The 25,241-nt window shown below is 42.3% G+C and overlaps 1 protein-coding gene and 1 long non-coding RNA gene across 2 annotated transcripts in view; one reads left to right on the forward strand and one right to left on the reverse strand.

Moving 5' to 3' along the window:
- The window catches only part of LOC149442118 (uncharacterized), a 46,863-nt gene extending 44,248 nt beyond the window's left edge, over nucleotides 1-2,615 (forward strand). Inside the window, exon 4 of the long non-coding RNA XR_016307228.1 lies at nucleotides 1,603-2,615. This is a non-coding gene — a long non-coding RNA (uncharacterized LOC149442118). The remainder of the gene's footprint in view (nucleotides 1-1,602) is intronic.
- SMC3 (structural maintenance of chromosomes 3) overlaps nucleotides 1-25,241 on the reverse strand; it is a 52,582-nt gene that overhangs the window by 5,715 nt on the left and 21,626 nt on the right. The window contains exons 15-27 of the mRNA XM_089656502.1: nucleotides 18,265-18,364; nucleotides 17,985-18,145; nucleotides 16,467-16,608; nucleotides 14,964-15,114; nucleotides 13,854-14,006; nucleotides 11,523-11,674; nucleotides 8,922-9,080; nucleotides 8,700-8,807; nucleotides 8,468-8,576; nucleotides 6,079-6,326; nucleotides 4,335-4,547; nucleotides 3,320-3,508; nucleotides 1,981-2,158 (exon numbers count right to left, since the gene is read on the reverse strand). Coding sequence (XP_089512628.1) covers nucleotides 1,981-2,158; nucleotides 3,320-3,508; nucleotides 4,335-4,547; nucleotides 6,079-6,326; nucleotides 8,468-8,576; nucleotides 8,700-8,807; nucleotides 8,922-9,080; nucleotides 11,523-11,674; nucleotides 13,854-14,006; nucleotides 14,964-15,114; nucleotides 16,467-16,608; nucleotides 17,985-18,145; nucleotides 18,265-18,364 — 2,063 coding nt within the window. The remainder of the gene's footprint in view (nucleotides 1-1,980; nucleotides 2,159-3,319; nucleotides 3,509-4,334; nucleotides 4,548-6,078; nucleotides 6,327-8,467; nucleotides 8,577-8,699; nucleotides 8,808-8,921; nucleotides 9,081-11,522; nucleotides 11,675-13,853; nucleotides 14,007-14,963; nucleotides 15,115-16,466; nucleotides 16,609-17,984; nucleotides 18,146-18,264; nucleotides 18,365-25,241) is intronic.

Below are 25,241 nucleotides of genomic sequence, written 5' to 3' on the forward strand. Positions count from 1 at the left end.
ACGAGGTCCCGATCATGTGATCACTGATTGGCCAATCAGTGATCACATGCAAAGTAGTAAGCAAGATGTCACTTGTGACATCATTGCTTACTACGTGTGAAATCTGTGAATGATCAGAGGTCACATGGTACAAGGCTATTCACAACAGCCTTGTACCATGTGACAAGCTGTGACCAATCACAGCTCACTCAGTACTTCTCAATTAGTGCAAGAATGCACACAGAGAGAAAGAGAAATGATTGCTTTTACATCCTATATGGGTGTAAAAGCAATCAGTGTAAAAAAAAAAAATATATATATTCATCACCCCCCACAAGTAGTACAGTGTCACCATGGTGACACTGTACTGCTAGGGTGACAGTATGTAAAAAAAAATAAAAAAAAATAAAAAAAAAATAAAAATGTAAAAAAAAAATGTTTAAAAATTATAATTTTTGGTTATAAACTAATTTGGATTTTTTTTACTAAAAAGATAACGGAATAAATTTTGGCAAAGATATATGATGAAATATTATTTATTTGCAAAATGTTATTTAAAAAAACACTTTTTAAAAAATTTTTTGGACTTTTTCATTTACATAGCAAAAAAAATAAAAATCCCAGCAGTGAATAAATACCACCAAAATAAAGCTTTATCTGTCTAAAAAAAAATGGTAAAAAATTCATTTGGGTACAGTGTTGCATGACCGTGCAATTGTTATTCAAAGTGTGATAGCGCTGAAAGCTGAAAACTGCCCTGGTCAGGAAGGGGGTAAAAGTGTCCGTTCTGGAAGTGGTTAAAGGCATAATACTGTACAAGGACAGGATTAATAAAAAAAAAAAAATCTGTAAATGCATTGAAAACCAATTAATCCGTTCGTAATGTAAAAAAAATTTGTAAACTGAGGCATTATTTTCAATGGATTTTCATTCGTAAACCGAAAATTACGTTAACCAAGGCATTTGTAAACCAAGGTACGCCTGTATTCTCCGAATATGATTGCGTGGGGAACTTGGAGCGAGACCATATTGCTAGTGGTGCCAAATGTGGAGTCTGGAAGTGCTGTTTTGGCCACGTTTATATACAATGAGGTACTTTTAATGGGAACCTGTGTCCAGGCTGCAACCAGTGAGTGATTCCTGAAGACTGCCATTGTGGTGGATCAACATAATAACATAGGCCATCCATGATCTTTGTATAATTTGAAGGTCATGCAGTTCTGCTAAGCCTCACATGAAATATTTGTGGTGCAGGTTGACTCACTGGCGTGGAATACATTTTATTGCCTTCAAGTGGACTGAAATGTATTTGTGGACATTTTATACATCGGAATCAATGTGATTTATTACATGGACTTTCTTCACACTATTATCTTGCATGGTGTTGTTTTCCATATTTATTAAGCGCAGCACATTATGGTTTACTGAATATATTGCAAAATCAGCAACCTGTATTTATGGATTTAGTTACCATTCTGACATGCAGTTTTCATCAACAGTAACGTTTGCTCAAATGTGTTTTTATCCCCATGTGATAACATTTTTCCCAGGTTTCTATTACAGTTATTTAAAAGTTAATAATAAAGCGGAACCCTAACCAATTTTTTTTTTATTTTTTTTTAGTTTCGAATTGTAGAAGGTTTAGAACCTTTGACTGTGGGAAGATTTCCTCTTGGATGCAAGGAACTTGTCTTGAAATCTGTGCCCCAGCTGAGCTGGGACAGGAAACGAGGGGAATCTCTCCAGTGGTGGCAAAGCAGCATCAACATGACCAAGGCTCTAATTCTACTAGATCACAATAAACCCTGTAATGTACAATATGCCAAAGATTTAATGATCTGAAATGAGTGCCTGTCCAGGTTTTGGCTTTGCTGTGACAGATGCACTTCAAGGCAACTTTGTTTTAATCATTTATTTGAATTGTTCACTAAACAATAAAAGTGTCCAGCAATAAACCACAAAAATTAAAAAATGAAGACAACAGAAAAGAGGTACAAATACCTGACACGGCTTTTCTGTGCTGGGCATCCAGAGCCTGGTCAATTTCATCAAACAGGTAGAAAGGGGCCGGGTCACATTTCTGGATTGCAAAAATCAACGCCAGGGCCACCAGGGACTTCTGTCCTCCGGAGAGCTGCTGCATCTCTCTCATTTCAGCCTGCTTACCAGTGAAAGACACCTATAGGGAGCAAAACAGCAAAGGCATAGTACAAATTTACATTAGAGGTAAAAGCTACTCTGAGGTGAGGACCTATCAGAACAGTTTAACATTCTCAGTGAGTAGCTGCAGAGTATATTAAATCTCTGAATAGCAGCACAACATATTAGATCTCTACAAATGAATAACTAATTTTACACCTTGCAAGCTCATTATACACTTGTAATGGACTTATAGCCCTGCAACCAGCAGATACCAATTACAGTATTTTTTGCTCCATAAGATGCACTCCCCCCCCCCCCACCAAAAAAAAATGGGAGGAAATGTCTGTGTGTCTTATGGAGCAAATAGTGACCAGGACTATTTTTGTGCTATAAACGAAAAAAGACCAAACATTTTGAAAAAAAAAACAAAACAATGTTTTTTACTTTCTGCTATAAAATATCAAATAATAAAGAGTGTAAAATTTCCTCGTAAATTTAGGCCAATATGTATTCTGCTACATCCCCAAAAATCCCAATTAATGTATGTTGATTGGTTTACGCAAATGTTATAGTGTCTACAAACTATGGTATATATACTGGAATTTTTATATGATCAGCAACTTAAAGCGGAACTGCGAAATTGCGGTGGACAATCTGACAGTGAAACTTTGGGGGAACCAGCGACACTAATACAGTGATCAGTGCTACAAAATATGCACGGACACTGTACTAATGACACATGGCTGGAAAGGGGTTAAACATCTAGAGCGATCAAAGGGTTAAATGTGTGCCTAATCAGTGTTTGTGTGTGTACAGTGTGCTGCTTTCACTAAGGGAAATGCTGGATTTTTTTCCCCTACTTTGCAGGGAAACAAAATCCAGCACATTCCTGCTGACAGGACAGAGCTCTGCCTTGTTTATATAGGCAGAGCTCTGCCCTGTCCTTCTCCTCACCGATCAGCTGGTGCCGACGGTCATCCATTGGCCGGCACGCGTTGATCGACTTGTGCGGTTTCTAATCACAGCATAGCACAGCCGGGTCGTTGGCGGTGCTCACCCCCTATCCGGAAGTGCTGGATCACGTACAGACGTGCCACTCTGCCGCCATATAACTAGGTTATATGGTCAGCAAGTGGTAAAGAATGTACCAAACATCACTCAGCCTCCTCCCACTCTATCACATATTGGAGGTACTTACCCGGATTCCAACACCAGTAAACTGATCAACCGATGGCACACTGCTCTGTGAGCTGGATCCTTTTTCACTCTCGGCGCTCCCTTCTTCATCTTGAGACTGGCTCCCCTCTATATCCCCTTTCTTCATCACCAGTGTGGCTTTTCCTCCTGGCACCAGCTTTTGGAACACTTCACTGAAGTTCTTTGATACCTAAGAGAGCAACAACTGCCTGTTACAATGCTCCAGACAAATAATATTTGCGGTTTCATTGCATTTGTACACTTTTGCCACTTCTGTCAAGCATGCATACTGGGGTTTTCAGACATATAAAAAAAGCTATTGCAAAAAACTTTTTTTTTTTTTTTAGGCATTTCAAAATACCTATAACTAAAGGACAGAAAACAAATCATTGTATACTAGCCAACGTACTGTTATAACATGGGTTCATCCAGTCTTTAACCCAATTTAGACAAAACTCAGTCGTGTGGGCGTTGCCACGGGCACTCTACATGCAAAAGCAGTTAGCCCAAGAATGCCCATTCCTTGAGCCTATGCAGCCACCTACAAGCCCACTGCTTGGGACAGCTCTTGAAAAAGGATTATTTTATTCATTACAGGTACTTCTATAGCGTCGACAATTTACGCAGCACTGTACATACTTTGTATATTCACATCAGTCCCTAGCCCTCAAGGAGCGTACAATCTAACATACCCTAAAACATTCTAGGACCAATTTAAACAAAAGCCAAATAACCTACCAGATGGTCTTTGGAGTGTGAGAGGAAACCGACACAGGCACATGGAGAACATGCAAACTCCAGACAGGTAGTGCTGTGGTTGGGATTCGAACAGACAACCCTAGTGCTGCTAGGCGGAAGGGCTAACCATGCAATCACTGTGCTGCCCTATATATATACGAAGCAGGGTGCTGTGATGTTTGTGAAGGTACTAGAACAGCTTTCCAGTTCCGCCCACCCCCACCAATTAAAATCCATCTCTATGCTACCAATTTACCCTTGTCTGTAAATCATCTCACCTGCTTGAAAGTAAGCTGGATGGCCTCGTATTTCCGAAGCTCTAGGACATTCATTAGCTCCATGATGGATTTGTAACCTCGGTCCAGCTCTTCCTGACGTTTAATGAGCTTCTCTTTCTGCTCAGAAAAGTTCACAAACTGGTCCAAAGCTTTCTTGTTGACGTGGCTGTATTTCTTCAGCTCTGTGTTGCACTGCTCTAGCTTGCGGAATAGCTGCAATTAAAAAAAAGACAATTATTAACAAACTTAAAAGCAAAATGCACAACATCCAAAACACATAACAATACTGGCAATATTATTTGTGCACTCAAATTGCATTTAGGGTTTTCCAGAATAAAAACATTTTGTATTTATTTTAATGTAGCATTATCTGCGGTCCCATGACTGCACAGCCTTCCTTATAGTCCTGTTTTTGTACAGTGAAGGTGTGTCAGGTTACTACATGGACAGGCAATTTTAATTCAGTAAAACCTGTTGTCATTCACAATCGGTACCGTAGCATCAGCACAGCTGCACACTATATGATTAGGTTTTATTTACCCAATTTTTTTTAACCAGCCGAAGCTTTACTGACAAAATATAGGATGACAGCATGCAAGAGGAGCTATATGATAGTGCTTGGCTCCCTGCTTTGTGATGGTTGACATTTCACATAACACTAAGGATCAGAGCAGAGCGTGTTTTCGTCAGATGGAAAACTAGAGCATGAGCAATGAGTGTGGCAACCCTGAAGATGGAGGACAGGCTGGAATAACATTGTTACTTTTAATAAGGAATTCGAGGAAAACAACAGAATTAGCTAGATATTTACTATCCATGAATATAGTAATGAAAAACATTGAGCACACAGTAAGAGCAATTCATTTTAAAGCCCATGACACAAAAGAAAACTGGGGTTTAAATGCCTTGAAGCAAGAAACATACAATTTTATGAACAGCCCTATAACTGTGGATCTATTCAAACTGTGTAAGCCTAAAGCCTTATGAGGCGGAGTTTGCAATTTCTACATGGTCTGATAGAATTACTCCGTGCAAGGATACAGAAGAACAAAAAAGTGATATTCAAGCAAAACTGCTCATAAAATTTTACCATCTTTTTGGTCAGCTTTGCTAGCATTCATAGGACTGTGCTAGCTCCCACACATCTAAGTGCAGCAGTGTCTGGGATAATGCATGCTAAGGTGCTTCCCAATACTTCCCCCCGTATGTCTTGAACCAACCACAGCATGGTCAGCGCTCCCTTCAGACCGACAACGCCTAGGGGAGGATGTGTCTGCAATACCCGTTTCCAAATATAACCAATGTGGTTTACAAATGGCTGGATCACCAGGTGGAATTTAGTATAAATATTGGGACAGCATGAAAAATAAATAGGCTTCCTTCAACATGTGAAGGGTAAGGCATTATTTTAACCCCTTGGCACCAGCGCCTTCCAGCCCTTTAAGGTGTCTGAGACACCGGGAGGAGGATCGAGCTTTATGGTCATGTGACCGCCATAATTGTCACGACGATCTCATGATTGGAAAAGTCTCGGCCGCAAGTAGCAATCAGCACCTTTTCGCGAGGCGCAGGTAAATGTGCTGGGGGCACGCACTCTCGGCACATCTTTTGTTTACATTGGGTGCACAAATATACAGCCGCTTGGTGCCAAGGCCCAGCCGCCAAAAAGCCGTATATTTGCATATGCTCGGCGCCAAGGAATTAATATTAGCTTATGGTTCACATACACTGAATTCGCATTTACCTGTTTTAAAGTTAATGTTTGGTATTTTTCAAAAGCCTCCTGCGGAAGGGAGCCCAGTTCTCGGATCTTCTTCATACATTCCTCTTTCTTTTTCAAGAGCATTCCCTGTCTGTTGGTCATCTTTTCAAGTTCCTTAGTATCGTGATTAATGGCGTCCATATGTTCCTTTTCCATGGCCTTCCATCGATCCATGCTCTTTACAAGTTCTTTTATCTCTGCTTCAGTTTTATCAATATTTACATCGAGACCTGACAATGAGATCGCATCATTAAAGGCCATTCAAGCTAAGGAATCCATTGTACAAAAACAGGTCACCTCCACAGGATAGTGTGATGACTGGAAATCTGGCAATGAATTGGAATACTGTGGAAGACAACCGGAGGTACAACTTGACTAAAAGCCCAGTATCGCAACCTAGAGCAGCAGCAGAAAGATCACCAAGAACCACAGATCTGATGGAGAGGACCGGCTGATGCCCTGCATTTGGAAAATCTTCAGCACTGAAGCCCAAATAGTCAAAGGGAGAAATAAGGAGATCAAAAGCTCTCTAGATAACAGCAGAGAGCAACTCACTTTTCCAGACTTAACTTTTGCCCAAGTGTTAAAGTTCTAGACCTGACACAGGGTGGAGTTGTTACCAAGGGTCTTTTTTCGTTTAACATTTTCAGTATTATTCCTATGGCTTATGAATCCTTGCCAATCACTATAAAAAGGTTTCAGTGGATCTGGAATAAACATTTTTACCACATTAACCCCTTGCCCTCCTGAGGATTTACCCCCCTTCCTGACCAGGCCATTTTTTGCGTTACGGCACTGCGTTAATTTAACTGACAAATGCGCAGTCACGAAATGCTGCACCCAAATTAAATTTATGTCCCTTTTCTTCCCATGAATTCTTTTTGGTGGTATTTGATCGCCTGTGCCGACAATTTTGTGAAAAAAAAAAAAACAACATTTTTGACTTTTTGCTATTAAACATGTCCAGTAAAAAAATAAAAAAAAAATCAAATTACGTCATAAATTTAGGCCAAAATGTATTCTGCTACATGTCTTTGCTAAAAAAAAAAATCTCAATACGTGTAAATTAATTTATTTACGTGAAAGTTATAGTGTTTACAAATGGTGGAAGATATACTGGGATTTTTTTTTCTTTCTTTTTTTTTTACTAGTAATGGCGGCGATCAGCAACTTATAGCGGGACTGACATCCCCAGTGACACCAATACAGTGATTAGTGCTTAAAAAAAAAAAAAAAAAAACACTGACACTGTATTAATGGCACTGGGCAAGAAGGGGTTAACATGTGGGGCAATCAAAGGGTTAACTGTGTGCTGTGTTACTCTGTGCTGTGTGCTTCATTGTAAGCACACTGCTTTGGATGGCTGTACTGTGCACAGCCATCCAAAGCAGTGTGCACAAGCTGACAGGGAGGAGAACTGTATTGTTTACGTATAGTTCGCCTCCCTGTTGGAGATGCTCGTAAACCACCGGGTGCGGGCAAGTTCTCACTGGCCGGGACCCGGTGATTGACAGCCGCGGCTGCGAATGGTGGCACAGGTAGGGCACGAGCACCCCCTACCCGGAAATGCAAGATCATGTATATATACACGTTATTTTGCGCAGCCATGCTGTCCTGTAGCAGTATATCTGCTATAGGGTAGTCGGGAAGTGGTTAAGGGAATGGATGCTTCAGTTACTCATATTTTTAAAAAAGGACCTGACTTATGGAAGATGTGCCCAAAAAAAGGGCAAAGAGGGGAAAGAACTAGTCACCAGCACTGCCTGTAAAATTCCTGCAGCCGATTGTCTTTCCACATCACTGACAAAACATGCCCTGTTCCACACTGTATCTCTATGTGGAGGCAGCCATCTTGGTAAAGGCAAGGCTCTCCTTTCACAAGACAGACCTTCCACTGTGGTGCCTAGTGATCCCATGATTGGTGGGGTAATGATCAAAAAACAGCAGGATAGCTGGTGGAAGCACAGATCCACAGACTGAAGCAGAAGCAGGAAGATTCTTGCACTGCCAATGCTCAGGTACAGCTCTTCAACAAGAACAGTGAGCAGCACAGTAGTGACATCACTATAATTCACTTCAAATCTATAGTGAGACTAGCAAGTCAGAAGCAGCAGTGCCTTAGATGATCTCAGACTGCAGATATACGCTGATGAAAGTATAGAACAAAGTGCCTAAAGCACAGGAAGTCCACTGATATTTGTTGGGAGAAATTCAACACAGAAATGTAAAGCTATCTGGGTAATGTTTGGGCACAATTAACATTTCTAGGTGTTCCTTGTAAGACAGCAAAATGTTCACTTTTTGAGTTCAGGTCCACTATGTCGCTGAAAAATGCAATGGCAATTCATAAGAATATGAAATTGATAGTCACCTTCTGATCGTGCCACTGTTTCCTTGATACGTTTGTTGATGGTCTCCAGCTCAGATGTGGTTGCAGTAAGTACTGTCCCTCCCTCTGTCTCTCTTAGCTCATTCAGTTCCTGGACCATATAAAACAGAGATCATACATGTAAAACTAAATCAAACCAGATGCTCAGTCCTGTCCATGTTTCAAGAAGATGGTGCTAAAAGAACAGTCAGCTGAAACCTGAAGTTGTGTTCACCTGTTCTACTTGATCCAACCTCTTCCGTAAGTTCTCATTCAGGTAAGTCTCTACTCTAGTGATTGTGCCTTCTAGCTTGATTCTTTCATTCAGGAGTTGTCGATTGTCCTGAGAAATAAATCATCGTGTTAGTGAACTCCTTTTAACTTCTGTTAATGAATAGCGATCCAATCCAGAAACTGCACAACTTCCCATCACACCTCATTTTTAAAGGTTACTTACCTGCTGCAACTGTCGGATTTCATCGTTCAGGGCATCTACCCTCCTTTGGTCTTCCAAACTTAGCTGTGATAACAAATCTGTCCCCAGCTCTGCTTTAAGGGAGTCCCGAGTTGACTCCATGGCATGTAAACTGGCCTCCAAGCTCTGCAAACTGCGTTGCTGTAAAACAACAAAATTGTAGAGAAACATTAAAGTTGGTATAAACCAGACGTTTTCCACCTTTGCTTCTTGACTGCCTTTAACCACTTGCCTACCAGGCACTTTTACCCCCTTCCTGCCCAGGCCAATTTTCAGCGCTGTTGCATTTTGAATGACAATTGCCCGGTCATGCAATACTGTACCCATATGAAATTTTTATAATTTTTTTTACACAAATAGAGCTCTCTTTTGATGGTATTTAATCGCACTGGGTTATTTTTTGCACCATAAAATGGAAAAAGCAAGAAATGTGAAAAAAAAAAAAGTTTTTCTTTGTTTCTATTATAAAATTTTGCAAACAGGTACATTTTCTCCTTCACTGATGTTCGTTGGTGAGGCGGCACTGATGAGGCAGCACTGCTGGGCACGGATAGGCACCACTGCTAGGAATTGATGAGGAGGCACTGACGGGCAGCACTGCTGGGCACTGACTGCTGGTACTGCTGGGCACTTTGGGGCTGCACTGATAAATCAGTGCCCCGATTATCAGTGCAGATGTCCTCTGACTCTTGCTGGTTATCGGCAGTACGTTCCTCACGTTGTGACAGTGTGAGGAATGTGCTGCCCATAACCGGAAACTGTATTTACTTTGTGATCAGTTGTGTTATTGGACACAGCTGATCACATGGTAAAAGGCCGCTGTGATTGACCTTTTATGTTGTCATGTGATCAGCTGTGTCCGTAGGGGCCGCACGTTCTGGGAGAACGTCACATGACGCCCTCCCAGAACTGGACAACCACGCTGCAGCCGTCATTCGGCTATAGCCTGACTGTCAAATGGTTAAAAGAGAAATATGTGATTTTTGTTTTAATCATACTTACCTAGGTGAATGCAATATTGATCCAATGCTGTATCTGTCCCCCGATGCCTCTAAGGGTGAGAACTGAACAATCAAACACCACTGATCGCGAAGTTCTCCTTGCCGCTCTGAGCAGAAAGCGGCGATTGTCAGCTGTCTGCTTTGCCCCCCTCCCCCCAGCGTACAAAGGAGTGTGGCTGAGTCAGGTGCCGGTCCAGGCTCCTGGGTGGATCCCAACTATATGGTAGCGATCATTCTGCAGCCTAGACCGGCTCTGTGACGTCAGTCGACAGCAGGCTTCAGCTCACTGCTGGCTGAAAACAGGTCACAGGACTGCAGAATGAACTGAACTCCTGTGATACGCAGAAATACAGTCAAACGAGCTTTGGCTGTACCTCTCCTTTAATTTGGTTTAGAAACTAAAAGGTTAGGGAACTCTGGTTCTTTACATTTTCAAGTGAACATAATCTAGCTTAAAACTGCAGTTTGTTAGCCTTTAAATCCACCCCAATGAAGTTCCCTTAGATCCTAATCCACAGCTATCACAGCTTCTATCCTCCACTGAAGTTCTGCAATTTAATTGTTGAATGCAAGGGTCTAGGAACGAAGAGGAACTAAATATATATATATATATATATATATATATATATATATATATATATATATATATATATATATATATATAAATAATCTTGAATAGACAGGATTTTTATTTCAGAAGAGACATGCAATGTCTCTTCTGTAGTAAAGTACCCCCACCTGCCTATTTGCAATCCTCCACAGAATGTACACTGAGCTGAGCATGCATCAGAGTGACATCATCCCATGCCAAAACGACTGAACACCAGCACCCGGAAAAACCTGGAGAGAGCATGGTGGTGCGGGACCTAGCAGCTTCAGACGATTGGAACTTAGGTAGGTAATTATGCCTTTAAACGATAAGTTCACCTTTTGACAAAAAATAAATGCATTTTTTGCAAGTAAAAAAATATGCATTTATTAGTTTTTGCTGCAGGAGCCTGTTAAGCATTGCACCAGCAATCAACAGGTTGTTGGTGCCATACAGGTCTCCGGCAGACCTGTCAGTATATCCCGTACAGGCAACCAGATATACTGACAGGAAGAAACAATGAACTACCACGGTGCCCCACAGCACTGCGGTAGTTCTATGAGAACTACAAGCCAAAAGGTGCTAAGGCCGTCACAATTGTAGTTCATTCATTCTCAGAACTCTGAATGACTGATGTGTCTGTGTGGGCAGAGCCCCGCATGGTTACTCGGTTATTAAAAAGTGACAGCTAGTAAGGGGAGCTTCTCCACAAACTGATATCACAGGGAAGGGGGGGGGTTGGGCAGCTGCTGCAGCATTGGGCACATGTAAAAATGTTCCCATAGGTGAATTTATCCTTTAATCTTTACTTACACATCATAGAGGCATGTACAGTAGACAGACAGATAAAAAGATTAAAACAAAACACAGGTTCCTAAAGGCAACACAATGCATGTGCTAACATTTTAGGCTAGCCCAGGCTGATTATAAGAAATCAAAAACAAGAACATCAAAATCACTAACAAAAAATAAAACATCAAAACTGAAGCTTACCTTTGGCATGAAAGTCTTTTCAGACTGCAGACGCTTCTCCTTCAGCATCTTCATCTCTGATAATATACTGTCTCGCGAAGCTTTAAACTTCCTCTGCTGTGTCTCAATTTGCTGCATCTGGTTCATGAGCTGGTCAATTTCATTATTAATCCCTGCAAAATGCTAAGGAACATATACTGCAAAGCAGAACATGTTTACAGAAAAACAATCAATGAAGACATAAGGGCCCTCTCACATGAAGTGCTTGAGGTCTTTTCCTTTTGCTAAAAACATTTTACCAGCATCTCTGCAGGGTTCCCTAAATACAGTGCCTTGAAAAAGTATTCATCCCCTTGAAATATTCCACATTTTTCTATGTTACAACCAAAAATGTAAATGTACTTTACTGGATTTTATGTGATAGACCAATGCAAAGTGACACATAATTGTGAAGTGGACGGAAAATATTAAATGTTTTCAAAATGTTTACAAATAAATATGTGAAAAGTGTGGAGTGCATTTGTATTCAGCCCCCTGGAGTCAATACTTTGTAGAACCACCTTTCACTGCAATTGAAGCTACAAGTCTGTTTGGGGATGTCTCCACCAGCTTTGCACATCTAAAGAGGGACATTTCTGCCCATTCACCTTTGCAAAATAGCTCAAGCACTGTCAGATTGGATGGAGAGTGTCTGTGAACAGCAATTTTCAAGTCTTGTTACAGATCCTCAATTGGATTTAGGTCTGGACTTTGACTGGGTCATTCTAACACATGAATATGCTTTGATCCAAACCATCCCATTGTAGCTCTGGATGTATGTTTAGGGTCGTTGTCCTGCTGGAAGGTGAACCTCCGCCCCGGTCTCAAGTCTTTTGCAGACTCTAATAGGTTTTCTTCTAAGATTGCCCTGTATTTGGCTCCATCCATCTTCCCATCAACTCTAACCAGCTTCCATGTCCCTGCTGAAGAAAAGCATCCCCACAACATAATGCTGCCACCAAGTTTCACGGTGGGGATGGTGTGTTCTGGGTGATGTGCAGTGTTAGTTTTCCGACACACATAGCGTTTTGCTTTTAGACCAAAAAGTTCAATTTTGGTCTCCTCTTACCAGAGCCCCTTCTTCCACGTTTGCTGTGTCCCCCACATGCAAACGGGAAACGGGACTTCCTATGGCTTTCTTTCAACAATGACTTCCTTCTTGCCACTCTTCCATAAAGACCAGATTTGTGGAGTGCACGGCAAATAGTTGTCCTGTGGACAGATTCTCCCACCTGAGCTGTGGATCTCTGCAGCTCCTCCAGAGTTGCCATGGGCTTCTTTTCTGCTTCTCTGATTAATGCTTTCCTTGCCCGGTCTGTCAGTTTAGGTGGACGGCCATGTCTTGGTAGGTTTGCAGTTGTGCCATATTTTTTCCATTTTCGGATGATGGATTGAACAGTGCTCCATAAGATGTTCAAAAGCTTGGAATATTTTTTTTAGAACCTAACACTGCGTTAAACTTCTCCACAACACTATCCCTGACCTGTCTGGTGTGTTCCTTGGCCTTTATGATGCGGTTTATTTACTAATGTTCTCCAACAAACCTCTGAGGGCTTCACAGAACAGCTGTATTTATACTGAGATTAAATTACACACAGGTGGACTCTGTTTACTAATTAGGTGACTTCTGAAGGCAATTGGTTCCACTAGATTTTGGCTATTTTGCTGAAGATACAGCTTAAGCCTTACATTTTCTGGGAATTATGAATATGTTATACTTCTTGGAGGCCCCCTAAGGGGTCTACAAAATTCTTCAGGGGAATGTATTTCATGAGGATGATTGCCTGGATTGAGTGGGGAGGAAGGATGTACAGCCTCCAGGTGCTTGTAATTTACTCTTTTAGAGGCAAGAAGGCCACGCTACCATCTCCCTCGACAGCTCATATGCCACTCCTTCTGACTTGCAGCCACCGCCAAAAAACCTGGTGATGACAACCCATATATAACGTGAGAGTGTTCAAGCCTATGGATTAGAAGATGACCACATACACTGCATCATATCTTGGGAGGCATGGATATGTAGTTCCTTACTCAGGAGCAATGTGTATTTTTTTTTTTCACCAGAGGAGGGAACAACAGACATTTTCTAGAGTGTGGCACCTTGCCCTGGGTGTCATATCCTCGTAAACTCTGTATCAGAGATAAGTTAAGGCCTTCCAAAGTAGGTCTGTGTTCAATGTGATCCTGGGGAGCACAAAGAATGATTTGGTTACATCTAAAAAAGGAGATGCAAGCACTGTGGGGTGCCTCTGAAATAGCATTGTGTGAACTTAAGAATTACTTTGATTATAATACAGCAGTTAAAAAGGATACTTTCAATGTTTCTGCGTAGGTTCTCATTCAGCTTTGCCTCCAGTGCATGCAATTCATCTTCTACTTTCCGTACATCCTTCTGCAGCTCCAGGCGAGACTTTCTGGTGTCATAGTAGCCACCAGTCAATGCACCCCGATGGCTGACCTGATCACCTGTAACAAGGAAAAAAATTCTAAAAACTGTCTCTTTTGTTCATTGAGGGGAAAAAATCTCCTCAGGGGAATATGACTTGCCTATAAAAAGTTGGACTATTTTACTACAATGCTTAGCAGAGCTCTAACTTAAAGAGACACTGCCACTTCACCCATTTCGGCATCAATAGTTTAAATTAAACCTTTGATCTGCCCATGAAGGGCAAAGCAAACAATCCCCTCAAATGCCAAGTCTAAAGACTGCACATGCTTATGCTGCCTTTGTTCTCCAGCCTTTCCCACTGGCTGTCAAGGGAGAAGAGCAGAAGGTCTGTGAAAGCTACAAGACCTGCGCTGAGGCCTTTCTCCCAACCCCATGTGAGAAAAATGGATGCCTGTGCAGTCAGTAACAGGGCTACATCAAGAGAGGAACTAAGAACTGTATTCAGAAGCACTGGGTACTTTTCTTTGCTCTTGGGAGTCCAGCCTAAATTGAGTGTCAGTGGAGTAATTAAGGTAAGTGTGCTGTTGGTGGGCAGCTGTAAAAGTGACCCTCTTACTTTTCCTCATGGATGAAAGAACAGGGTCACATTAACACCTACGACAAATACAGAGCTGAACGGATCACTGAGGTTTGCTAGCACAGCAACAGCAACCTAATTAAAAGAATCAACCTTAATACGCAGATTACGAAGAGTGATTTGATACACTATCTCTGATTAGGCTTTTTTGTGCTCCCAGCAACAGCTGTTCTATAAAAGAAAACAGAAATATGATCGTCTAATCCCATCAAGCAGCGTCCAGAATTCATATTTATGTAGGCTGGCATCCAAGAACACATTAGGTCTATAAAGTTACCGTTTAACATGCTAAACTGCTTCACTCAAAGTCAATGGGGTAATACACAAAATGATGCCTCTGACAAGTAAAATACAAGGAAAATGCCAGGAACACACAATGTACTGCAAGGAACCTTACCCTCCAGGGTGATACAATCCATAGTGAATGCCCTGGCCAGCTGTGTGGACACCTCCATACTTCGACAAATAAGTGTCTTCCCAAACACGTGCTTAAAAGCTTTATCAAATCGGGGATTGTACCGTAGCTTACTGATCATTGGAATGGCATCCTGACAAGAAAGACATACAAATTAAAATACTGAGTATTTTTTCTTTAGCACACAATTCCAAATAGACTCCATTTTGTCACAGCATCTAAGTGAACATAAAATGTTTTTTGAATACAGTGGGGAAAGGTCAGAAACAGTTTTTAGTATTGTGTGGCTACTTTATTGGGGAGATTTCCCACAAATTCCTGTCCTAGTGATGATGTCACTGCAGGCCTCAGGCAACCAATAAAAACCTGAGAGACGTACTCACCTATCCTTACTCTATACAAAGCAAAATTGCACAAGGCAAAGGGCAAGGTTCAGCATCATCAAGGCAGAGGCAGACATGGTTCACCCAAAAGGGTTAGTTCCGCTTGTCTGCAGACATCCCCACCACACACAGACACACACATTTTGACTATTTGGTTGGGGGTAAGGGGGAGCTGGTTTTGACTGGTACCCATCCCCACTTCTGGTCAGAAACCAGAAGACTGCGGGTCCATTCACAAAGCACAGCACAGCGCAGCAGTAGGAAACCAGCTGTGAAGCTGGAAGGCTTCACTGCCGGTCTCCCTTACCCAAGATGCCGGCACCTGCACTCGAAGTTGAATGAAGAATCAGCTTGGGTGAGGCCATCGCTGGATCCCTGGTCAGATAAGTGTCCTCATATTAAAAGTCAGCAGCTATAGTATTTGTAGCTGCTGACTTTTAATTTTTTGGGGGGAGACTGGAGCTCCCCTTTACACAGTACAAGGGAAGAGGCAGGCGTGATTCAACCTTATTGTGCAAGAGACGAGTGAGGTTTGGCACCATCGATGAAGCACAATTGTGAAGTCAAAATGGCCTGAGATTCATGGTCATGACAGGTTTCAGAGGTTACTGTAACATATCCAGGCACTTCTAAGTATATTTTTAGGAGAAGCAGCAAGGGCCAATTACTGTAAAAAAGAAAGCAGAACATGCATATGTATAATGAGCAAATATGGCTGTATTTGTATCTAAAACTGATAAAGAAGGGATGTTATCAAAACTGGAGCAGTTGTGCATGGCAACTAATCAGCTGCTATCTGTTATTTTCAAAGCTTAACAAAAGAAGCTGAAGATATAAGCTGTTTGCCATGCGCAACTTATGCATATTGTCTGCTCGCATTTTGATAAATTTCCCTCAATTTTTTTACAGCATTAGCACACACGAAGGTTATTTATATTATAGCAATTGAGTTCCCATGAATCTAAAAAGACTGAAGATTCCCTTTAATCCTGCACGTCTATCATTAAGCAGCACCAAAACAGTGAAAATCATGATGCACAAAAACAGGGAAAAATTAAAGACTATGATTTTTGTCTTAGCTGTCAGGTCAACAATGACTCACATTGGTCTCTGGGTAGGCCGTGTCTCTAACATCCAACTTGTTGAGTGGCAGGAAGGTAACCTCTCCAGGAAGATTCATTTTGTTAAACTCCATTAAGATCTTGGTGCTGACCTCATCTGAATCAACAATATGATAGAACAACCTGGGGGAGAAAACAATTGAAACATTCTTATGTTCGCGATCTTCCTATAGCTCATGCTGCAATAAATCTTATTCATCATTTTTGAAGTGATCTGTAACTATGGGTTGATAAATAAACAAGTAGAATTTCTATCTTGCTCTCTCACTCCCTTTCTGAGAGATAGCAATGATGGCAATTGATAAGAAAAAAAAATTGGGAGTGTTTCTAAAGGCTGAAGGTTTTTACCTGCATGAAGGTAAAAAAAACGACGAATTCAGTGTACAGCTCCCCCCTTAGCGCACAAATACCAACCTGAGCCCGATCCCGATGTGCATGAGAGCCGTGGCTCTCCCGGGTCTCTCTCCTCACAGGCTGAGACACAGCAGCAGAAGCCATTGGCTCCCGCTGCAGTCAATCACAGCCAGTGAAGAGGGACCAGGGGGCAGAGCCAAGCCATGCTCTATGTGTCTCAGAGATACAAGGGTGGCTCAGGAGCGAGCACACGAGTGCCCCCAGAGCAAGCAGCTTGCACTCTGGGCACTCAACAAGGGGGTAGGGGCCGGGAGCACCGGCAGGGGATCCAAGAGGAGGAGGATCGGGGCTGCCCAGTGCAAAACCATTGCACAGAGCAGGTGAGTATGACATGTTTGTTGTTTATTTAAACCTGAACCTTTACAAACGCTTTAAGGCTAACATACATTTTAAACTGAACTCATAGATAAAATGCACATAGCTTGAGTTCGGTGCGGGGGAATGGGCAGCAAGGTTTTTTCCAGGCAAGTTCCATTTGGTGGTGGGGTGCTGGGTTACTTAACATCAGCCTGCTCGAGAACAGCCTTTATGGCTATATAGACTGTACAGAGGGTAGTTGAAAACTCCACATTCTACCCTTTTACCGTGATGCATATCTGATTCGACAAAGAAAAGGTGGTCTTACTGCCCAGTAGCGGGCCTGAAAGAATGTTTCAGGGACACAAACTGAGGAAGCGAAAGTGAAAGATAAACAACTGCTATGACAATTTTAGATCTATAAAATGCACTGGTAAGTACATACGTTTAATTTACAAACACAAATATAAAATAAAATGTGAGTATGTCCCTGTAAAATGTTAGATGTTGTGTGGGTAACATTTGATAGTTTTTTTTAAACGCATGAATTATCTATCCTGTCAAAAAAAGAGACCTTAAATGAACCAAGTAGAGAAATGGCAGCTCTTGTACAAGACAGTTCCTTCCAGCACAGTGTCCTCATGCTGTACTTTCATCGCCTCACTTCACTGGCATTTCATAATTATCTCTAATGAAGACAGAAGGCACTGCTGGCGAGGTTTAGGGGTTAGTTTACAGCCTCGCAAGTAAAGTTCCTGGTAATGAAGACCGGGATGAAAAAAGGTTACCTGTTCCCTGCTGTGACCTCCACACAAGTGTAAAAGGCAGGTTCACAGTCAAAATTATTCATGACGATGCCATGGTAGCCATTAATAACATGCTGATTAATTCCCTTCCTCCGAAAGTGCTCCAGAACTTTATTAATGCTGTCAATGCCATTTAAAATTGCCTGTCGAGAAAATTAAGATATGTTTACAAAACTTAAAATGTAAAAAAGCCAGCAACAAAACATTGATTTTACAATACATCTATGCATAACATTCTTTAGCTAATTAATGAACTTATCACCTTTCCTGTGGCAGCCCGGAGCAGCTGCTGTTTCTTCTCTAGATCCTCCCTCTTAGCCGCCAGGGCTTGCTGCTCTGCATTCTCCTCCCGCCACAAATAACTGGGAAACAAGTAATATAAAGAGATACGTTTAGGTTTAAAATGTCAACAACCTTCCTGCCTGGAGCAAAAGGCAACTAAAATCTCTAATTTCTAAGGACACCATATTAAAGTGGAACTTTTGGTAAAATAATAAAAATGGGCAAACAGGCAGGAATGTTACTGCAGAAGATAAATGCTATGTTTACATTAAACTTACCTACTGTAAAGTGCATGCGTGGCTCACTATACAAATTCGGCAAAGCCGAATCTGACTGGACTCTCCACTGTGCATGTGCGGGAGTGACGTCATTCCTGCCTGGCCAATGACAGCAGCTGGAGATCCGAGACTCGAAAGCCAGCCGTTCAAAGATGTCAGCGGCCGGGCAGGAAGCAGAGGGATGCCACATCGCTGGAAACAAGGTGAGTATAGTTCCACTTTAACCTAAGGTCTCACTTCCTGTGCAGAAGAGTATAGCTCACAAGAAAAGCAATGCGTCCTCCTAGTGGCAAGGATAATACCCCAAATATTCCAGTTTTGTTAAGGAAACCTGCATTTCCCCAGGCAAGAACCAGAAGCCTCAGCTCTACAATCCTATAAAAATTTGTAGAACATAAGTAAAACTGAGGTTTCTCCAATTGAATGTTCCTCCTTTGGGCAGGGCTACAACACTGGATATTTGGTATGTCCCCAATGAACAAGAAGAGAAGTGCTACTAATGATCCCTCTATCTGAAAAGACTAGTAGCATTAAAGTAGAACTATAGGCAAAACTTTTTCCCCATTTTGGATAGATTAAGGGATGGTTATAACCTGACAGATTATTCTTTGCCATCTGCGTTCCACTGGGGAGATGTCCCTTTACTTCCTGTCCTGTAGCCAAAACAGGGAGTGAGAGAAAATCCCAGCAAAATTAAGGGAATGCCTTTAGGGATCCGCAGGTCACCAGAATGAGTGTCCCTATTGGAATATTTCTCCACTATAACTTTTCTGAGCACAACCTGGAATTTTGGGTTTACTTTTAATAAAAATGGTAAACAAGACAAATAGAAAGGGTGAATCTCCCTAACGGGGGCACAGAAAATAATACAATACTAATAGGTGTTCTAATCCATCTCAACTCTATCCAAAACTAAAAAAATTAAGTTTTGCCTTTAGTTATACTTTTAAGAAAAGGATTTTATTGTGCGTACATAAAAATACTGTTTTCTTTCTCACTCTTGTCAATTGAGGAACACAGGAAGTCTTCAACCTTTGGGTTGTCTGATTGTGGGCAACACAGCAAACAACTCTCAGCAAGCCCAAGCAAAAAAAAAAGAAAATATGAAGAAGCAGGTGAAACCCTACATACTCCATATGGATTACTAAAACGGGAATCAGGCCTTCTGAAGGAAGCAGTGGCAGAGAGAGAAACTCTTACAGCCCAGACCAGAAAGTATGATGGGTGCAAATGGCGGTTTCTGATACACAAAGAAAACCAGACTCAGATTCCAGGGAATCACAGGAAAATAGATGGGGGGAGCAAATTGGGAGTACCCCTGTACACAGGTCCCAATCAAAGAATGAGATATGCCAACAGTCTGACACAGAATAAAAGGACAGAAACCTTTCAGATGGGGCGGGTTCCTCAAGCCGATCTGCCTGCGCAGTGGAGCAGGGATCTCTCTGCTGATCCCGCTGACCAGGTGGATGACAGATCCGTGCCCGCTATGCAGAGCGGACACAAACACAGCCCGCTTTTTTTCTATGGGGCAGTCGGGTGGAAACAAACCGTCTGTCTGTTTCCATCCGACTGTCATCTGATCTGCTGGATGGATGGGGAACGGATATCCATCTGTTTTTAGCATACAGGACTGGATCAGATACCAGCGGACACATGTTCACTGACACCCGCCGCCCCATAAAGAGCTATGGATGGTCCAATTGGGTCCGCCTGAAAAACTGACAGGTGGACCCAATCAGACTTTCAGTATAAAAGGGGTCTTAAGGTGTTGACAGCAAAACAGTGGCTCAGACCCAGATGAAGGAAGGAGAGGATTTGTCTCCTAGGAAGAACTCCATTGGGTGGAAGCTCTGAGACTCGCACTATGTGAAGTATGCCTTCCTTATCTGATAACAGACCTTGCAAGAAGTAGACTTCATTGCTTTTAGCATCATAAGGAAGCACAGACTCAGAGATCACTCAGCGATGTTCATCCTTCAGAAGTCAGGTTTTAAAAGCAATAGAGCAGAGACCATGAAGCAGAAAGGCAAAATGGTTCATGATCCTGATGATCTGATGAGTTCACAGAAGGTCTGTCAGGGGTCTTACCGGTGCAGCATATCACATTGCACTAGGCGAGTTCAGAGCAACAAGGATCATAAGAATGCCTTCCATCTCAATCTGGCAAAGGAAGAAACTTCTGGGGAGGAGAGGAAACAGCATCCACTGTTTTTGCTAAAGGATCCCTATACTTGGAGACAAACCTGTCCAATTTGTTGTTGAACCTGGAGGTGAGGAGATCCACATCCTTTGTGCCCCAAGTGTAGGGACCACTCTTCTGGGTCCAGGCGCTGCTGGATGAGGAAATCTGCCAGCCAATAATCTACACTTGAAATGTACATAGACAAGGTTGGAATATGAAATTCTGCCCAGGTCAAGATTTGATCTAACTTTTTTACCATGGTGAGACTTCTGGTTCTTCTATTATGATCAATTTACACTGTTACTGTGATGCTGCCTGACTGAATACAGATCAGATGAGACAGCCAAATTGTCTCAACGTTCCAGGATGTTGTTCAGATGAGACTCCAACAGTCCTTCACACAATTTCTTAACAGTCAGGGAGGAAAAAGACTTAGCGGTCTGTTCCTTGGGTATGATGATCATATGATTACATATGATGTAAACTGATCATGTAGTTTCATGGTGTCATTTTTTGTTCTATACTAACAATCTACAGTAGAGTAAATCTTTGCATTCCGGTGTCAGAAGTATCAGCCTGTGTTCAAACATGTGACACTGCAGAGGTTAATGCATGATCTGTTTGTACACTGCTCAAAAAAATTAAAGAAATACTTTGAAAACAAAATCAGATCTCAAATGGGGAAAAATATGCTGGATATCTATACTGATATGGACTGGGGAATGTGTTAGGAACGTAAGGATGCCCCATTGTTTGATGGAAATGAAAATTATTAACCTACAAAAGGACTGAATTCAAAGACACCCCAAAAATCAAAGTGAAAAAATGATGCAGCAGGACAGCCCATTTTGCTGAAATTTCACTGCAGCAACTCAAAATGGTACTCAGTAGTTTGTATGGCCCCCAAGTTCTTGTATGCATGCCTGACAACGTGGTGGAAGGCTCCTAATGAGATGACAGATGGGGGTTTATTTACTAAAGCTGGAGAGTCCAAAATCAGACTCCCTTCTGCATAGAAACCAATCAGCTTCTAACCTCAGCTTGTTCAATGAAGCTTTGGCAATGAAACCTGGAAGCTGATTGGTTTCTATGCAGAAGGGAGTCTGATTTTGGACTCTCCAGCTTCAGTAAATAAACCCCATGGTGTCCTGGGGTATTTCCTCCCAGATCTGGACCAGGGCATCACTGAGCTCCTGCACAGTCTGAGGTGCAACCTGGCTGAGCCAGATGGAACAAAACATGATACCCCAGAGGTGTTCTATTGAATTTAGGTTAGGCGAGCATGGGGTCATTCAAATGGTATCAATTCTTTCATCCTTCAAGAACTGCCTGAATACTCTCGCCACATGAGGCCGGGTATTGTCGTGCACCAGGAGGAACCCAGGACCCACTGCACCAGTGTAGGGTCTGACAATGGGTCCAAGGATTTCATCTCGATACCTAATGACAGTCAGGGTGTCATTGTCTAACCTGTAGAAGTCTGTGCATTCTGCCATAGATATGCGTCCCCAGACCATCACTGACCCACCACCAAAACAGTCATGCTGAACCACGTTACAGGCAGCATAATGTTCTCCACAGCTTCTCCAGACCCTTTCACGTCTGTCACATGTGCTTAGGGTGAACCTGCTCTCATCTGTGAAAAGCACAGGGTGCCAGTGGTGAACCTGCCAATTCTGGTGTTCAATGGCAAATGCCAATCCAGCTCTATGGTGCCGGGCAGTGAGCACATGGCCCACTAGAGGACCTCGGGCCCTCAGGACACCCTTATGAAGTCTGTTTCAGATTGTTTGGTCAGAGACTATTCACAGCATTGGCCTGCTGGAGGTCATTTTGTAAGGCTCTGGCAGTGCTCGCCCTGTTCCTCCTTGCACAAAGCAGCAGATACCGGTCCTACTGATGGGTTAAGGACCTTCTACGGCCCTGTCCAGCTCTCCTAGAGTAACTGCCTGTTTCCTGGAATCTCCTCCATGCTCTTGAGACTGTGCTGGGAGAAACAGCAAACCTTCTGGCAATGGCATGTATTGATGTGCCATCCTGGAGGAGTTGGACTGCCTGTGTAACCTCTGTAGTGTCCTTTAATTTTTCTTTTAAGTAGTATAAGGAACAACACCTCCTGTGAAGAAACTACACTACACAATTCCTGGGTCTCAAGAGTCTAGGGATCCTTAGGCGAAAGTTAAACAGTAATTAAAACTGACGCAAGACAAACCGGTAAAGAAAATTACAGAAAGATCACCATGCAGTCTTTCATTGCATTTGCCCTCCCACATTTTTGATGCACTTCAGAGGACGTGATGAGGCATGGAATGTGACCCAAAACAAGAAGTTGCCTGTTGTCCTAACATATAGGGACAAGCTCGGTGAATGAATACATAGACATAGGGAAATCGATTAGCTATGACACTACAAAAACTGCAGCCACACCATTTGAGCTCATCAATACAAGGTAAGAAACAAATGACACAGGGAATACAACTACACTAATACCCAACTAAAATATCTGAAAGTGTACAATGCCTTTAATAGGGAAATGCTGGATTTGCAGTGGGAAAGAACTACTTTTGCACAAAAAGCTTATCCCCTAGATTCAGGGTAGCATTTACTGCATTAATAAAAGCCAAAACGGTCAGACAGAGTCTGCAGGACAAAGCACAGAAGCATACCTGTGGATTTGCGATCAGAGTCAGCAAATAACTGAGTCAATTTGAGCAATAAAGGCTTGCAAATCCATTGTGAAGACCTCAGCTGAAAAGGTGAAGGACCATGACATACCTGATGAAGCCAGAGAACATCAAGGACATGACAAAATTAACAGCAAAGGGTGACATGATTCCAAGCTGCAGACAACAACATGGTTGGCATTCTGCAAGCAGCCCCAGAGCCGTTAGCAGAAAGTGAGGAAAAGTCAACTGATAAAGCGAAACAGGCCCCTCTGTGTCTAGAATCAGACATGTTGCAATCGTGTGGTAGGACAACATGAGGTTTTACGTTAGAGGCGATACTTTACTTATGAGACCCACATAGCTGGTAGCATGTGAGGGTTAAATGGCTGGAGAGGATCAAAACCACTGTGGGTGGGCAGCAGGAACGAATCAAAGTTTGAAGTTCTATTTGACTTTTTGCAATCACACGTACCAGAGAGGAAGATGCTTCTTCAATGCTGTATAGCGGGGAATTAAAAAAAAAAAAAAAGAAGGGGAGTGCACCGTGCGTACGCACAACATTCCTTGGACAATGCCACCAGAACTCAGTCCCACAATGTAAACTCCTTTCAGTGCAAAATTGGTAGGATCGGGAAATAGAGTCACATGGTGACCCATGTAAATGAGGTAAGCTCCCACTTTCTAAGTGAGTCTTTACAGATAGGGCAAGTGCTGAGGCAATGCCAGTGGCTCTGGTTTTGAAAAGTGTTCTACAGCTTTTACCATAGTAGAGTCTGCAAAGCTCCTCACGCAGAACCTAATATTTGAAGGTCACTTTCAGGCTATCCCCGCAACATCCCATCCGGCAGGGTCCAGACAGACACAGTATACCATAAGCCAGGCTGAGGACAATAGTACCAAAAGCTGGAACATCAAAGGAGACAAAACTCCAACAGCAATGTAGAAAAAGGCCTTGACTAAAGGAGAAATTGCTAGCAAAAAATTAGGCTAGCAATTAGCCTACTGGGCACTTTCACCCCCTTCCTGCCGAGGCCAATTTTCAGCTTTCAATGCTGTCACAGTAAGAATGACTATTGAGTGGTCATGCAACCAACACTGTACCCAAATTAAATGATAATTTTTTTGAGACATATAGAATTTTCTTTTGGTGGTATTTACTCACCAGTGGGGTTTTTATTTTTTTCTAAATGAAAAAAAGACCAAAAATTGGGAAAAAAATAAATAATTTTTTCCTTCGTTTCCGTTATAAAATTTTGCAAAACAGGTAATTCTTCTCCTTCACTGATGTGCGCTGATAAGGTTGCACTGATATGCTGCACTGATGTCCTCTGATGTGTGAATACAGTTGCCGATACCGGCTTTCCTCACACTGTGACAGCATGAGTAAAGTGTGGCCGATAACCAGCAACTGTATTTACACTGTGATCAGCGGTGTCATTGGACATAGCTGATCACGTGGTAATAGGGTGCAGTGATTTGCCCTTTACCATGTCATATGACACAGCGATCACAGAACTCGTCGGGTGCGCGGGGATACGTGGGAGGCGCGGTTCTGGAGGATGTTATATGACGTCCTCCCAGAACTAGATGACCATGCTGTAACCATCATACGGATTTAACCCGGTCGTCAAGTGGTTAACAGATCAGAGTGGAAGAAAAGACATCCATCCTTCGATGTGAAAAATACTGAGCCATAATGACAGTAATTAGGATTATGCTGGGCTGGAATACAGTTTGTTTGCCAGGAACCAATCTTGTAGAAGCAGCAGAACCCAAAAAATAAAGACTGTTTTCTTTAATGATGAGAAACAAACGTCTTAACTTGTAC

Source organism: Staurois parvus, unplaced genomic scaffold, assembly GCF_062004578.1.
Source record: "Staurois parvus isolate SC_StPar_1 unplaced genomic scaffold, SC_StPar_1.0 ptg000911l, whole genome shotgun sequence".
In the NCBI taxonomy this organism is placed as follows: Eukaryota; Metazoa; Chordata; class Amphibia; order Anura; family Ranidae; genus Staurois; species Staurois parvus.